The sequence below is a fragment of the Balearica regulorum genome, chromosome 5, assembly GCF_011004875.1.
Source record: "Balearica regulorum gibbericeps isolate bBalReg1 chromosome 5, bBalReg1.pri, whole genome shotgun sequence".
NCBI classification, from domain to species: Eukaryota; Metazoa; Chordata; class Aves; order Gruiformes; family Gruidae; genus Balearica; species Balearica regulorum.
The window spans coordinates 54,321,873-54,338,547 of record NC_046188.1 but is presented as its reverse complement, the minus strand read 5'-3'; the positions used below and the strand labels follow the sequence as shown (position 1 = coordinate 54,338,547).

At 45.0% G+C, this 16,675-nt stretch overlaps 1 protein-coding gene across 5 annotated transcripts in view; it reads right to left on the bottom strand.

Annotated features, from left to right (window-relative positions):
- Positions 1 to 16,675, bottom strand: part of SLC67A1 (solute carrier family 67 member 1) — a 92,504-nt gene that overhangs the window by 67,817 nt on the left and 8,012 nt on the right. For 3 of the 5 annotated variants that reach the window (XM_075754939.1, XM_075754940.1, XM_075754942.1), the window contains 3 exons: positions 4,735 to 4,943; positions 3,260 to 3,357; positions 389 to 534 (listed from right to left, as the gene is read on the bottom strand). In XM_075754939.1, coding sequence (XP_075611054.1) covers positions 389 to 534; positions 3,260 to 3,357; positions 4,735 to 4,943 — 453 coding nt within the window. Of the gene's footprint in view, positions 1 to 388; positions 535 to 3,259; positions 3,358 to 4,734; positions 4,944 to 5,114; positions 5,963 to 16,675 lie in introns of those variants that run through there. The other 2 variants (XM_075754941.1, XM_075754943.1) reach the window with 1 other exon arrangement.

Here is a 16,675-nt window from a genome sequence, read left to right as displayed (position 1 = left end):
CGTTTCATTTTGACTAATATGCTCATTTTACCTGGAGAAAGGGAAACACTCTCCTATAAAACACCCTGATTACACGAAGGCAGCTGAGAAGTTTGGGACAGCACCGCTGCCAGCAAGTATTCATGACCCGCATTTGAATGGTGAAGTCCAAGCAATTTTCTCAAGATCATACAGGAGAACGGAACTGGGACTACAAGCTACCAGCCCTGCTTTCCATAACCAGTACACCTGCTGCTTCACATTCTCACCATTTCACCCCTACCCATCAAATGTGCCTCCTGCCTTCCTTCATGCTGTTGAGCCTGTTGACTTCCAGCAACGTGAGCAAGAAGAGATGAATAAGCAGTAAAAGCAATTTGGAAAGTCATTCAGCCCTGACCGACCTTACCTGGTAGCCCATGCATGAACACTGCTGGCAGTCTGGAGAGGAAGAGGAGGGGGATGCTGGTGGAAATGGACATGAGCAGGAAGAAGGCACTTCCAGATGCACAGGAGAGAAGTAAGGCGGCTCGGGTGCCAAACTGATCCGCAAACCTGGTACAGAAATGGTACAAGGCTGTCAGAAGTGGGACCATGCAGGTCATTGCAAGCATGAAGCACCCAGGTGAACAGAGTTGCACAGCCACCTCGCACTCATTTATCTGCCACAGGAAGCACTGATCAGATTCTCAGAGGCACTCAGTTTCCAAAAGAGGACCAGACATTCAGAGAAGCTCAGCCCACTGGGTCTGAGCACCAGACAAACTCTCTTCATTGCTGACTACCAGCAATACAAAACTTTGCCTTAAAAAACCCAACACCACCAAAAAAACCCAAACAACAAAACCACCAACAACCAACAAAACCAAAAAGACCCCCATAACCAGAAGCCTTGCCTGGAGGAAGAGTGCAAGGACCGGTGCTGAAGCACCAGCTGCCCACCTGGGAAGGCACACACAGACACTTTGGTGCAACAGGAACGTTGCTGGCTGTTGCCACTGCTCAGCCCATTTCCAGACCCCTTGTAAGCACAAGATAACATGTGCTTCCTTAAGTTCTCCTCCCTTGGCATTTCAAAGAATAAACGTGGGTTATCTCAGAGCTGGTAAAGAGAAGCCACAGGCAGAGGCAGTTACAGCAGCTCAGCTCAATAACTCATTCAATATTATCACTTCATAGCACATATCCTCAAATTTTATTTTGTGACTCAAAGTTAGTTCAGACCAGGGAATCAGGCTAGCTAATGTTTTAGTTCAGGTTCAATGGCAATTGAAGTTATTCCAGTTTCTTTGCAGAGGATGTTCAAAGCAACATTTCTCATTCAGCATCACCTAAATAAAATAAATAATTAGTTTTCTATTTAGGTTTAATAAAGACTTCACAATACTGACTCAAATTTCCTTCTATTTGAGGAAAAAAACAAAAATAGCCAGATCAGGTTTTGGTTCAGGTTTTATTCAACTCCAAGATACTTTAAAAAGCTAAGTTGTACGAAGTCCAAGAGAACCACAGAAAGGGTTATGAGCAACTGGGACCAAGATGACCCTAAACCAGACCTTAGGCGGTGTTTTTCATTCCAATTCCTCCTTGCTTCATTTTACTGAAGTTGCATATTACAGTTAGCAGATGAACATTACCTTGCATGGCAATTAGTTGTGCTTACACTAAAAGAAACAGCCCCTCCAAAAATGCCAAGGCCGGTCTACAAACAAAGCTAAGCATAAGTAATTAAGTGCTTTGTGTTGAGGAAGAGGTACAGGACAAAATTTCACTGTTTACATGAAAGCCAGGGAAGGTTATATTAGCTGTTTGTAACCTATAGACCACGGTTCACTACATAGTCCATGGCTTTTTTTTGTTTTGTTACTTAAGAATAAATTCAGTACTTCATCTTCTCATGACTGTTTAGGAGCATGAAGCAAGAAGAACAAGGAAAACTGACCCAAGCTACACATTTTTCTTTCTCTTATCCTCCTCCTTCCCATTGTCTCTTTATCTACCTTTACACTGAGGTCAGAGCAGCCTCACATCTAGGAAAATCTTTTTTATCTCAAACCTATGTTGCAAATTTTGGCTCCAATCTGGCAATATACACCTTCTGTCCCATCTACACCAGCGGGAGTCCAGACCCAAATGGATTCTGGTATGCCGCTTTTCTTCCCTCCAGCATCTCTTCTGGACATCAGTGAATGACATGCACAGAGGAAAACCAGATTTCGGGTGGCACCAGATCCAGAACCAAAATATGATTATAGGTTTGTATATTAACAGAAAAAGCATTCAAATTGGGTCCTTTGCACCATCTCTACTCTTAGGAACACATTTTCTTCCAAGCTGCACTGGAGAATTTAATGCTACTGTTATCAGTTTTAAAACGTATATTATGGTAGCGTCCAAGGGCTTTTAGAGATCAGATCCCTGAAGCGCTACACTCCACATACCAGAGGATCCTGTAGAGCTCACAATCTACATCAACCAGAACGTTAAATCCCATGTGGGAAAACCGAGGCACACACCAGCTCCGTGTCCATTTATTACTTTGTTGATCAGTAGCAGGACTAAGAAGAAAAGCTGGATTTTCTCAGCCTCCTTTTAGTTTCCTGTCACTGGATTACACTGCTCTTTCAAATTTTTTTCTGCTTTTTGGGAATGCATTCCCCCACCATTTCAATTTTTTTGGGCCGTTTACATTTCATTAGGAACAGGAGTGTGGATCCCATGGGGTAGAGAGGCAGAAAACCTGAGTCTTTTCCACTCTTCTCTTATTTTGATAGATGAGGCTTATAGATGCATGAGTTCATAAAGATTCATGCAAGTCTAGCTTTGTATTAAACACTGATGTAGATACAGTGAGATTCAGCTGTATAAATAACACGACCCTTAGTTATTTTCATTGACAGCTCTACTTAACATCAATAAATAGCCTCTTTTTTTAGGTTTCCCAGTCACAAGAGATTTCTAAGGTTACACATGGCTATAAAACATTTGCAGGATTAAGCCATTAGGACCTGGGCTCTGAGGACTCTGATGGTTTAAGCCTGTTCCCAGTATATTGTTACGCTTAATTGTGTGTCATTAAAACATAGCTAAGTTAATATAAAGGCTGCTTCTACGTTGCGGTATTTCTAATTATAGTATTTATTTTCCCCTTGCCCATTTATGAAATCTTCAAACATTTCAATGGGACCACGAACCAGAACTAAACGTTTTTTTATTAAAGTATGAAAATGCCTGGCCTTTTTCAGCTATGAAAAGGGTCACGAGAATTGTTCTCACTTACCTTCCAAAAATGGGACCTCCCATGAGCTGGAGGACACCAAAGGTTGTCTGGAGGTAGCCAAACCCCACTGAATCCAAACCTAGGCTCTTTGCCAAGTACTACAAAAGAAAAAAAAAAACCCTCAGCAGGTCAGGGGAAATGAAGTATGCTATATTTCTGAATAAAGAGCTTAATGTCTGCATGGTGAGGACTACAGCTCCAAACAAGCACTTCCTTCAGGTCCCCATACCTACAGATGAAATCTTCATTAGGTCAGATGTACCCTTCTTAATAAAGACCAAAAGCCTCTGTCCCACACCATTCACTAATGAGATCAGGGGGATGTGATTAAAACCATCAGTTTTGCACCAGGTAATAAATCTCAACTGCCCTTTACCTTTGCAGTCTAACAAAGCTGAGCTTAAGGCAGGCTCTGTGCTATTCATGTGCTGCTACGGTGATGTAGATTTTAAGTAGCCTTCCTGACCCCACACCTGGGGCAACCTGAGCACCACCCAGGAGACAACTGCTGTTTAATCAAGCAAGCCAGAATCAAAGCAAGCACAATACGGGCAAAATGTTGCCTTTACTTCTAATCTGGATGGTACACCCACCATTTGAGCTTGCAAAAACCACACCCACCAAAAAAAAAGAAAAAAGAAAAAAACCCAGATATATACCTTGAAGAGCCACAATCCTTTGGGTTTTTTCATTTAAAAATGGTATGCTCAAATGACAGCTATTTCTGATTCATGTTTTTGTTTTGTGCGATCTGCTAAGTTTGAAATGCTCGGCCAAGTTCAGCTCTCAGAAGGTGGTGGAGGTGCCCCAACCTTGCCTGCTTCCCCAGTGCATGCTCTGCACCCAGGTCCCCAAACTCCCTGTAACTGGAGATTACACCCATCTCCCATTAATAAACCATGTCTCAGCCTACAGGCTCAGGGCACCGCGAGGCTGGTTTAGTCCCAGGAGGAGGGAGCAGTTCAGCTCTGGAGGCACAAAAGTAGACGAGAAATCTCCCAGAAGGCATGAGCTCACCAGAGACAGGGATGGACAGGCGTATCATAAATCTAGGAGCTCACAAGAGCAGGAAAACAGACAAAACAGCCCAGTAGGTGAGAAGCAATGATTCCCACTCATGGCTAGCTTATTACACCCTCAGAAAACCCACTTCTGATCTGGAACCTCCAATTTCTACTGCCTGCTTGTTGGGTCACTTGCTTATCCCAGCTCCCACTGAAAGCGAGAGGACAGAAACTACATCAGCTTCACCCAGGGCTATCAGACCAGGAACGAGCTCTAGGTGCCACTGCAATAAAATAATAAAACAGCTTTTAGTGCCTGGCATACCCTGAACAGTCACAGCTTGCTTGCCAGATAGGAATATGCTTTCCTCTCTCTTTCCTGCTAGAAGCTTTCTTCTAACCTTGCTGGAAAACCACACATCCTGGCACTGAAGACAAGCTGTGCTGTGAAGCAGAACAATCCATACTCACAGGCATGACTCCCATCTGCATGAACAGGAAGGTCAGATCTAGGGTAGCAATCAGGTAGGCAACAAGGATCACTTGTCCTCTCTTGACCTCTCCTGAGTGGCTGCTCTTCTCCAGGGTCTTGCTCCTCATTCCTGAGGCTCCTTCCTCAACTCCAGCTCTGGCTTTTGTATTCATAGCACTCATGGAGTGATTTACTGCAGGCTGCCAGGCTGAAAAATGACACAAAGGTGCTTTCTAGCTGGGAACAGGGAGCATAGGTAAGGTGCAGAAGCCATGTTTACAGTTCAAAGCTTACGGTGTGAAAGGTGTTGAGTCAGCATGCCAGGGATTTTTTTTTTTTCCCTTTCCTTTTTTTTCCCCCCTCCCCTTTGCTTACTCACCAGGCAGGATTAAAGGTAATCATGCATCAAATCGAACCACAGATCTTGTTCTTCAGCCTTGTCCCAGGTGGGCTTATTGTATCAAGGACCATGACAACAAAGACCGGCTTGAGAATCCCAGCAGGGTGAAAGCAGACATTGCCCCAAACAAGAGCACATGACAAACTCTTCAACTCTTTAACTGTTTCCCTTCTTTCACTTTTATTGCCTCTGGTGGCTTAGAAGAGATGACTTTTAATCCTTCATGAAAGGCACTTTTTCTTTTTGGAGGTTTCAAATGAAGCTTACAGCAGAACAGCTATTTCCAAGTCCTCATGCTTCTTGCAGTAGATTTATACAGATCCTGAACCAAGCATAGGTCTTACATGCAACTAGAATTGCCCTTATCAACACCTCTAGCTGAGCCATTTTCTCTACTGCACCAGGTACTGCAAATTTATAGAGAGACTGAGCCAGCAAATGTTCACATGTAACTCCACTCAGACTACAAATTACCAGCCAATGCCAAAAACATTAAAAAAACCCCAATATTAAATCCCCACAAATCATGAGGCTGACTGCAAGCTGGAGAATTAAATAAACAAGACTCAGTTGTCATTTGGGGGTTTTGTTTGCTTGCTTGTTTACTTAGGGTTTTATTTGTTTGTCTGCTTGCTTTTTTGCTTGGGGGGTTGTTTGTTTGTTTTCTTACTTGTTGAACCCTGGAAGTCTGGTTGAGCATTATGTTTATTTTAAAGAGGAAAAGAAAGCAGAGAACCCAATACCCCATTTTTGTAGAATCACAGGACTTTTGGTAGGAAGGGGCCTCAGGAGATCTCTCCTGCTTGCACACATCAGCTCAGCTGTGGCTTTTTCTAGACAAGCTTTGAAAATCTCCAAAGAAAGAAATTTGCCACCTCCCTGAGTATCTGGGAAAGATTTTTTTTTCTAACGTCTGATCTGAATTTCCCAAGCTGCGGCTTGTGGCTGTTGTCCGTCATAGCATCAGCTGCTGCTACTGAGGAGTCTGGCTGCATCATCTCTAGAGCTGCCCTTCAAGCAGTCAGAGGTGCTGTTAGATAACCCCAGCCTCCTCTGTGCCAGGCTGAACAAACCCAATTCCCTCCACCTCTTTCGAAGATGATGTACTCTAAACCACTGACCTTCTTGGTAGCCCTCCCCTGGGTCCACCCCAGTTGGTCCACAACCCTCTTGAACTGGGAGGTCCAATACTGGGTCAGCGCCACCAGCACCAAGCTGAGTGAAATAGAATAATTTTGGTTGGAAAAGATCTTTAAGATCACTGAGTACAACCATTAACCTAGCACTGCCAAGTCCACCCCTAAAACATGTCCCTAAGTGCCACATCTACACAGCTTTTAAATACCTCCAGGGATGGTGACTCAACCACTTCCCTGGGCAGCCTGTTCCAGTGCCTGATAGCCCTTTCAGTGAAGAAATTTTTCCTAATATCCAATCTAAACCTCCCCTGGCACAACTTGAGGCCATTTCCTCTCATCCTATCGCTTGTTACCTGGGAAAAGAGACCAACACCCACCTCACTACAACCTCCTGTCAGGTAGTTGTAGAGAACAGTAAGGTCTCCCCTCAGCCTCCTTTTCTCCAGGCTAAACAACCCCAGTTCCCTCAGCCGCTCTTCATCAGACTTGTGCTCTAGACCCTTCACCAGCTTTGTTGCTTCTTCTCTGGACACGCTGCAGCACCTCAATGTCCTTCTTGTAGCGAGGGGATCAAAACTGAACACAGCATTTGAGGTGCAGCCTCACCAGTGCCAAGTACAGAGAGACGATCACTTCTGTGGTCCTGCTGGCCACACCATTTCTGATACAAGCCGTAAGAACTTCCCTGGATGTCCTGGCCATGGTCTTCTTCAAATGGCCCATTACATGGCTTGTCTTATTCCTGATGAATGTGCAGCATTGGCTCACACAACATCACCATCACCCATGGTCCTCATGCTAGGGTTGCTACGCATCCAGTCGGTGTCCAGCTGGCATTGACGCAGATTCTGCCCCAGGCTTGGAGCAAACTGTCACTGCTATCAACTTCTTGAAAATCTTGAGGTTTTGGTTGATCCAGCTCTCACATTTCATGCAGACCCTTGAGCCTGAGGCTCTGTCACTGACCATGTCAGCCAGTCCCTCTAATTTAGTAACACCTCTGTTCAGAAATGGAGGCTGGACTCCCCATGAAGCCTGACGCAGGCACATCAATACAGGGACACACACAGATGTTTGCTGGCTTGGTTCTGGAGTGGTTGTCAAAGGTCCTGGGTTTCCAACCAAGCCCAGGGAGAGGGAACTGTAAGATCTCTGGGCACACCTTTTTATTCAACACATGTCACCGCAGAGCCCTGGGATTTGGCGAGGGCTGCCAGGCTGTACCTGAAGAGGGGGAAGGAGGGGGAAGACCAAAGGTTTAATGTTTCACCAGGGGCGGGTACCATATCACTGGAGCCTGCATAGAAACAACCTCTCACAAACTCAACCAGAGCACGAGTGAAAAAGTTAAAGAGAATGACTTTCCTACACTGATACAAGCATTCAGACAGACCCAACTCTTTAGAAGTCATATTTGTTACTGGAGAAGGAAGGTTACCCAGCATGTATCCCAATTTAGGAGAGGATCAGTGCTAAACATTTGGTTCATATCAGTGCAAAACAATGGATTTTTCCTGCACTTTGGATGTCCTGCAGCACAGCACCAACATTGTCACATAAAGCTCCCTGGTTTGCACTGGACAGGCACAATGTACAAATTACCAGCATTGAATAGAAGAGTAAAATTAATGACAGAACTCTGTCTACAGAGGTTTTGAGATAACTGAAAAAGCAACTCATGCACATGCAATGTAAAACACTGCTTACGGGAAACATTGCTGACTTGGACTTGAAAAGCGTCAGTGTTTTGACTGGTGAGTTTGTCTTAGCAGCAACTGAAAACAGATCCCAGCAAGGCGACTGAGGGAAGCAATGACTTGCAGATGCAGCCACTCTCCACCAGATATGAGCCTCGTCCTGCCCGGGGCATGCAGTGCAGACAGCTAACCAGCCACATGCTGTCACTCAGATTTAAATTCTTTTTACTGGCATTGACGAGGGAAATGGAGTTTAAAAAAAAAAAACCAAACAACAGAGTTTAATTTTCAGCCTTTGGGGCAAAAGACACAGTTCTAAGAAGTGGGGACCTAAACTCGGTGCCTGGTGTGGAGGTGACCACGGGGAATGAGCTACAATCACCAGACTCAGTTCCTGTATGCCTCTTGATGGCTCAGTGCCCAAGCCTGCCCCTTAGCATCCTGGATCACACTGCAAGTAAGAAAGTGCCCTGGGCCCAACTCAGTGATCCTTGTCTAGCAATAGTCTCTTTGGGCAGGATCATTTATCTCCCCATCTCCGCACTTTGGTACGGACAGGACAAAGGGAAGAGGGTGGCAGTTTTAAGCCACCTTTACAAGCCATGAGCCAAGACATATCCATGCTGCGCTGGTCCCAAAGACACAGGGATGAGCTGTATTCTCCAAACTTGGCCAAGATGTTGGCAGCCCCAAATCATCTTGGTGTCCTCCTGCAAGCTCTTCCGCGCAGGAACTTGGACTTTCCTGACTTTCAGCACCTGATTTTTTTAAATGTCACCCCATGAAACAGTCAATCTAGGGGCTAAACGTGGCAGTACAAACACCAATGGAAAAACAGCTAGTGTGACCAACACCAGGCAGATCCTCCTCCCCATGCTGAACACCAGTGAGCGAGAAGCCTGTCTGCAAATGTGTGCAGGAGACAAAGTATGATGAAAATTAACTCTGTTCCCAGCTACATCCTGCTGAACATCGCATTTGTAGCCATCCAGCTAGGGGCCAGTTCATCTATACCTGTAGTGATAGCACACCATTAATGACAGATGGTGTAGACTGGCATTGCGTTTTTATCCAAAGGCACCTTCTGGCTCAATTATAGACTACACCACGGGTAGCACCCGGTCACTGACAAGCCATCTTTAAAAAAATAAAGATTAATTTAAAAACTGGGGAGGAATAGATGATGAATAGGAAATGAATTTTCTTGGGTAGGGTAAATTAGCTTTAAATGGACAGATATTCCAGGGAGACTATGGTGAAAGCAAGCAAGGAGATAAACATCTTGTGATGAAACTGCAGATTAGGCCATTAGCTATGCATTAAGTCTTGACACTTACTCTCAACATTTTTGGAGTATTTATAGTTACCTTCCCTGGTATATCTTTCCTGAGACCTATTTATCTGGTGATCTCTGGAAAAACAGAGTGGGAAACCTGAGAACATCTTTACAAAAAAAATTGTAAAGACTTACTGTTTATGTTACTTGAGCAGAAATCTTTCTTAAATTGCTGGAAATGAAAAGCAAGGCCAGCTCAAAGTGCCTGTGCTTGGGGAGGGGAAATCCACCCACAGCAATACCAGCAGTTGGAAGTGTTGGTTGAAAAATGATAAATTGTGGGGAAATAAATCCTGAATCCTTCTCTCAATTTGTATTTTTTTCACAGAGGAAGCTGTAGAACACAAGGTACTCTGGGTGGGATTCACGTATCTGCAGGGGGTCAAAACAAGCTTTACAGCCTCAAAAGAGCCTTGAAGAGGGACAGAAGTGCAGACATGCTGCCCAGCGACGAAGGGCATCTCTCAGGCCTCAAATCCTCTATGAATGCAAACTGGCAGGTCTCTCCAGCTACGCAGAAAAAACAGTGGGATGAACCAAATCCTGCTGGAGCCCAGATCACTCACAAATCCGTGTCCTTGGGGGTATGCACCCACACCTATGGCAGGCAGGAGAGCTGGCTGGGAATGCCGGGGAGGGAATCGCTGCCTCTTGGGTCCAGTAAAGCTTTCATTTCTCCTTGCAAAGAGAAACTGCATTTCTATGGGCTGTGTGCTGGGGCATGCCAGGAGAGACGTGAGGTACGAGATCAATAGTTATGAGCATACCTTCCTCTCCTTGCAGGAGCATCGCGAGGCCACTGCACCAAAACCAGTAAGGCATGCAGATATTCGGGCAAGGAGAGACATAAAAACCCTTTACGGAGACACGGGGAGCTATCGTCCTGGTGATGTTTCTTATGCTCTGAAATACGAGAGAGGAAAGGGAACAAATATCCCAAAGTGATTTCCCAATAGCAGGAATGCTGAATTGCCATAATGAGGGAAACCGCTCAACACCAGCCATGGTCGGTGCGAGCCGTCAAATCCACAGGATCTGGCCCAATCCCTCTCTTCCCCTGGCCCCGACGCTGAGGGAACTGGTCTCATTTGTAGTCTGGTGAAAGATTTATACAGTTAAGCAAATAAGCATAGACGGCCCAGTATTGCCAAAATTATGTCCCATGTTTGTTGACTGATTTATTCCTTTGTCTAACTGTGTTCACGAAAAAAGCAGCTCACTAATGAATGGAAAAAAGACTCCACATGGCCAGCAAAAAAAGCCATGTTTAGTTTACAAAATAGCACAGTCTTCAGGGATTTTCATAAAAACTATGGAGACAGTCCAAATCAGCAATGAAATCAGATTCCCGGTGGCTGCTGAACTCTTTTGGCTCTTTCTATGTGTGTATTAAATTGCAAAAAGCAATTATTTATAATTTGTTTTTATAAAAACGCTGGTGCGCTTATTCTGCCTGGCAAATTATTTTGTGAAATGGAAAAGGCTATTGTTCATTCTTTTGGTAAAGTCTTTGTTACTTAGCATATTAAACTGCAAATCACATTTTAGCTGAAATATGGCTGGTTATTATTAACTTTTTAATGGTAAAGCCCTAAAGCTCTAACTAGTATCGAGGCCCTGTTTGGTGCCCTGCAAACACAAAAGAGGTTGAGACTCGGATGAGGGAAGAGAATTAGATCCTCCTTGTCTTGCAGATGGGACCCTAACCGACAGAGGGGTTTAATGACTTGCCTGAAATCACAGAGGAAGTCTGCGGAAGCGTCTGGAGTCAGACTCCGTCATCCTTTGGACACCAGTCCTGTTGTTTAACCACAGGGCAGTTTCTCCTCTCTAATATTCTGGAAAAATTAAACCAAAAGAGAACATTTCTGAATGCTGGAATTTGACAACAAAATATGCAGATGGGCCAGAGACTGTGTCAATTGTAGAAGCATTTTGGAAAAATCCCGTGGCCTGAATTCAGGAGAGTTACACCAAGAATAACATGACCAAATAGGAAGAAAAAGCTCAGTCCTTTGTACCCATCCAGTCTCATCGGCTCCAGCAGGACCTCACCAGAGCAGGAGCTTCTTGTGCCTGCACACACCGAGCGGCACCTTGCTTAGCATGTATTCCAGCTCAGCCAGAGGACCACCTCTGGAGTCATCTCCCAGGTGGTCCCACCTCTGCCCCAAAATCTCTCCTGGGTGAACAGAAACCCCTCAAGTTTCAGTGAGCTGCTGCCACACAGTGGAGAATGGCTGCTGGGCTGCCCAGAGAGCAGCCTCTGACCTCCAAGTGAAGGTATCAAAAGCCAGCAAGTGCCGCCAGCCTCTAGTGGTCCACTGTAATAAGACATTGATGAATTGGCAAGAAGAAGATTACTCTTCCCATGGTGAAAGCCCAGGTCTGTTGGGTGAGCTCTCTCCCAGGCAAAGGATGACCCCCCCTAGACTTGCCATTCTTCTTCCTAATTCTCAAGCTGCACTTGTTTTAAGCAAGCACGACACGCCCATCTATCTAGGAAACTGTGATTAAATGAGTGGTCTTATCGTCTGCTGCTGAGCAGGGTCCAGGCAAATCTGCACACACTAATAAGGGATGGTGACAGCCCAGAAGCGATGGATACTTCTGCTGCCCCTGTGGTTGTGTCTTCAGCTTATTGGCATGCTGGCGTGACCGACTTTCAGACAACTCACTGCTGGGTAACAGATGAAGCCCTGGGCTCCAAGATACACACAGTGCATTGGAAGTCCAAGGTTTATAGCCAAAGAATATGCTAGATGTGACAAAACCGGATACACACACACACAAAGCCTCATACTTAGCCTGTAATATGCAATATTTCATTCATCTGGTATTATACAGCCACCTTCTGGAATCACTGCAACGTCTGGAATGCAAAAGCTGTTTATCATTTAAATAACATTTAAGCCATTATAATTTCTATGATAATTGTAACTGATTGGGACTGTATGGAGCTTCTTGTTGTGGTTTGCCGTAGGAATGCTGCAGATTTCCTCTGCACACATTACATTCTGCACACAATGGGAGCCCCAGACATTTTCAGCTAGTCTTGAGCCTCCTGCATTTACCAAAACATTTTCCTGTGTCAGAATCAAACAATTGCCTGATTTATAACTCTCGAGCATTCAGGAGACCACCAGCAACACAATGTAACACGAATCTCTGTCAGTTAGCCTTGCAACAGCGCTATACACAGCACAAACAAAATACGGATGTCTATTCAGTGTTTCTGCTAATGTATGTTTCTGCATGAAGCAATTAGAGAAGGGCAAAGCACGCGTCTGTAAAACCTTGCACATCCCAGCCACAGCTTCCCTGCACAGAGGAGGGTCTGTGTTACATCCTCAGACAAATCCTCGTCTGCTCAGGGCCAGGGGAGATGCATGTACCCTCCCTGCCTTGCTCCAGTCTGGAGCCTCCTGGCTGGGTAGTTTCTCCATGTGGACTTGGGACCTGTGTGGGATTTGGAGGGAAGGGGATGGCTGCCCCTGTGCCCAGCTGGCTCCATCTGCTACATGAGTGGGAGACAACCCTACGCTGCAGATATTCGCTGCCCTTGGACGGAAGAGGTGGGACAAAGGTACCTATAGTCACGCAGAGCTGAATTTATCAGCAGCTCAGGGATGGTGAAATCCCAAAGGTGGCCGGACATTTCTTGATATATCTGGACTCTAAATGCCTTTCAAAACCTCTCCCAAGTGCTTTATATTTTTCCCCTCTAATAAACACCATTTGATTTCAGCTGAAGTTTTGAATGGGATTTGTATGGTCAGAGCAAACCCCTGAGTTCACACAGTTGCAAGTCAGAGCAGAGCATGTATTCCTGCCTGTCATCCAACTCACCTGGGAAAAACACAGTTTTTAAAGCTCTAGAAGACACTAGCCTTTGGCAGTATTCACTCTGCCAGCCAGGTCTGCATTCCCTGCATCGGTGATAAAGGCTGTAGCCAGGTCTACTTTGGGAGAACGATTACAATCTTGATTTTAGTTAGGAATAGAGGAGGGATGACAGTCCCAAGACTGCTGGTTTTTTGTTCAAACTACCAGATGGCTTTGGAGACCCTTCACTGCTTCCTCCTGGCCTTCCCATCCACCCTCTGCTTGAGTTTGCCTGACAAAAAGAAATCAACCATCCTTTGCTGGAGGGAGAATTTCCTCACAGAATCCTTAGCACTCAGGAGGGAGGACCCACTAATGGCTCTTGAGTGGGATATCAGGAATCTTCACAGCGGTTTGGGGAAAATTTTCAAGGTAATTCAGTTAAACTCATGTTGAACACTGAATACAAGTCTAGCATGGACAGATAGATAAGACATAAAATTTAGAAGACACATCCCTTCAGTCAATCTACTCTATCATACAATTAAGTCCCACTTCAAATACATCTGAAAGTTTGCTGTTAAGAGGCCAGCACCTGTCTGTTACCATTTGCGTCTCTTCTTTCCGGTTCAATCGCTATAGGCATAGCATTGGTTCAGAGCAAAGGATGAGGATGCATTCCTAACATGTTGCAGTTATGCCTGACACACAAACCCCTCCCAAACCTGCTCAATTGTCTTTAAAGTGCTCTCTTGAAAGCTCATTGCTTACAATAATTCTTCAGAATTATTTTGGAATAACACCAGGAGCCACAAACGAAATTTGTCTCTCTGTCAGGAATCAGAACAAACTTTGCACACTCACTGTTAGGATCCAACTCTGGCATCAGGAACAATTTAAAGTGGACATGAGTGGCACACAGAAGTTTTCCTAAGAGCCTTTTTTATATATATATATATTTTTAAAATAATTTTTAAAGCTTGTCCTCAAGATGATTGCAGGCTCACAACCCCCCCGACTCTTTGTCATCGAGCAAAGGTATTAGCACTTGCCGTGGACTTGCCACCAGAGAAGGCGAGACGCAGACCCTTCTGCAAGGAGCAGCAAAAGTATTTATGCCCTGGAAAGAGCACAGAGAGGGAATTAGTGCTTTGAAACTTGCCAAAGGACAAGAGTTTGCCAGCCCCAACTGGAGCTGGCTGCTGCTCATGAGAGGGCTGGATGATGGCTGTGACCAGGATGTGCTAAACGTTTTCTGTTGCTATATTTGTTTTTGAGGCATTTACTTTGATATTACTGCCTAATTCTAGGCCATTCCTAAGGCCAAATAAAAGGCTGGCATAAAACAGCAATGCCTGCATAGTCTTGGACTGGACTTGCCACTGTCAGTACCATTTGGCATTCATTAATCTTTTCACACTCTGGAGAGGGTGGAAATAACCCAAGAGCAGCTCACTTGGAGCTCCGCTGCCTGGTTCACGTGTTCCATTTCCGGAACACACAACTCCCTACATCAAAGTCACCGTGCACTAAAACCAGGATCTATCATCTGGCTTTTCCAGAAATCAAGCAATTCTTGCAAATTTTCTATCCAAACTGGTTGAAAACCAATCCTGCCAAAGCAGCAATTGGATTGGAGGATTTTGCAAATAATTAGGATATTGGAAACAAAGAAAGAGGAAAAGCGTTGCTAGAAAAAGGGGTCTACCCCAGCTCATTTTCCTAATGCCCTATCAGACAGCAGTGGGATTTTCTCTGTCAAACTGCTAGGAGGGTGCTAGGAAGAAAGTCACCCTGGCTTCCTACATTGCCTGGGTCCTGGAGACTCCTATTAAACCCAACACCAATCTACTCAGCAGCTCTGCCCAGGTTCTCTCCTCATTACCTTCAAGATGAAGCAATAAGGATTTATTTCTTTTACTTATTGCCCAGCACAGCCAAGGGGGTGGTGGATTGTACTCCTCCTGAGCCTCAGGGTGGTGAGTTGACCTTGGCTGGACACCAGGTGCCACCAAGCTGCTCTGTCAGTCCCCTCTTCAGCAGGACAGGAAGGGGAGAAAAATAAGATGGAAAAACCCCTCATGGGTCAAGATAAAGGCAGTTTAATAAAGCAAAAGGCTGTGCACAGAAGCAAAAGAAAAGAAAACAAAATATTTATTCTCTACTTCCCATCAGCAGGCACTGTCTGGCCACTTCCCAGGAAGCAGGGCTTCAGCACACATCATGGTTGCTCCAGAAGACAAACATCATAAATAATGAATGACTCCACTTCCTCCTCCTTTCTCTCAGCTTTCATTGCTCAGCAGACATCATATGGTATGGAATAGCCCTTTGGTCAGTTTGGGCCAGCTGTCCCGGCTATATCCCCTCCCAAGATCTTGCCCACCCCCAGCCTACCAATGGGGAGCAGGGGGAAATGGAGAGAGCACCTGGGTGCTGTGCCGGCACTGCTCAGCAGTAGCCAAAACCCTGGTGTGTTAGCAACACCCTTCTAGCTACCAATACACGGTACTATGAGGGCTGCTATGAGAGAAGTTAACTCCATCTCAGCCAGACCCAACATAATCAGCAATTAAATCATTTACTGAATTCAGCCATCTCTGCACAGATGAAGCGACAACCACCTTGAAGCCACGGGACTGCAGAGGGGCTGAGGACCTCATCAGGACTGCAGAGGCAGGTCAACAAAAAATGTTGCTTAATGATTGTGGAGCATGAAAAGGAAAAGCTCTGAATTAAATGTGCAGGCTGGCAGTTAAAAAAACAAAAAAGCAAGCCATTCTCCCATCTGCAAAGCAAGTGCATTTGATCTAGAAGGCAATGAGACTCCATAAACATAGCACCTCCAGAGATATTTCTTTCCTGCCATAGCAAACTCACTACCACTTGGCCACTATCAGCTTAAGTGACTTCACCTGGTTTATATTTTCAAATACCAATGATGACCAGCTGACTCATTTTTATTTTGAGAAGAGCTGCAAGATCTAGCTTTCTTGGCTCCAGCCTGAAACCCTGACCCCAATTCACTGGGAATTTTGCCTCTGATTTCTATGCTGCCAGGATTTAATCTTCAGGTCTTTAATCCAGCTCCTCTTCTGCTTTTACTGTTGGGAAAACATTTGTTTCAGACTTGTTCAGTCATGACTATGTTTGTGGTTCATGGTTCACACTAGAAAAATTTCTACCATGTCATTTTGATATGCCTCCATGTGTGACTGTGTGCTTGCTGGGGGACAGTGAGATACCTGCTAGCCTGCACAGGGGTGTCTTTAATTGCACCTTTATGAAATTAAAGTTTAATCGAGAGTCAGGTACAAGTGCATCTCTTCGTGTCTGATCCTCCTGTCCTCACTCAATCCAAAACTCACCCTGCTTGAAACTGAGGGTCAGGCACCTGGAGCTCACTGCACTGCAAACTTGTCTTAGCAATGGTTTCTGCAGGAAGTGGCAGAGCAGCTGGTAAGGGTAACGTTCAAGGCTACAGAATGACACCATGATTTTTCAACCTGGTTACAGTGCAGGAAAAAAATGTAGCTTTCTCCT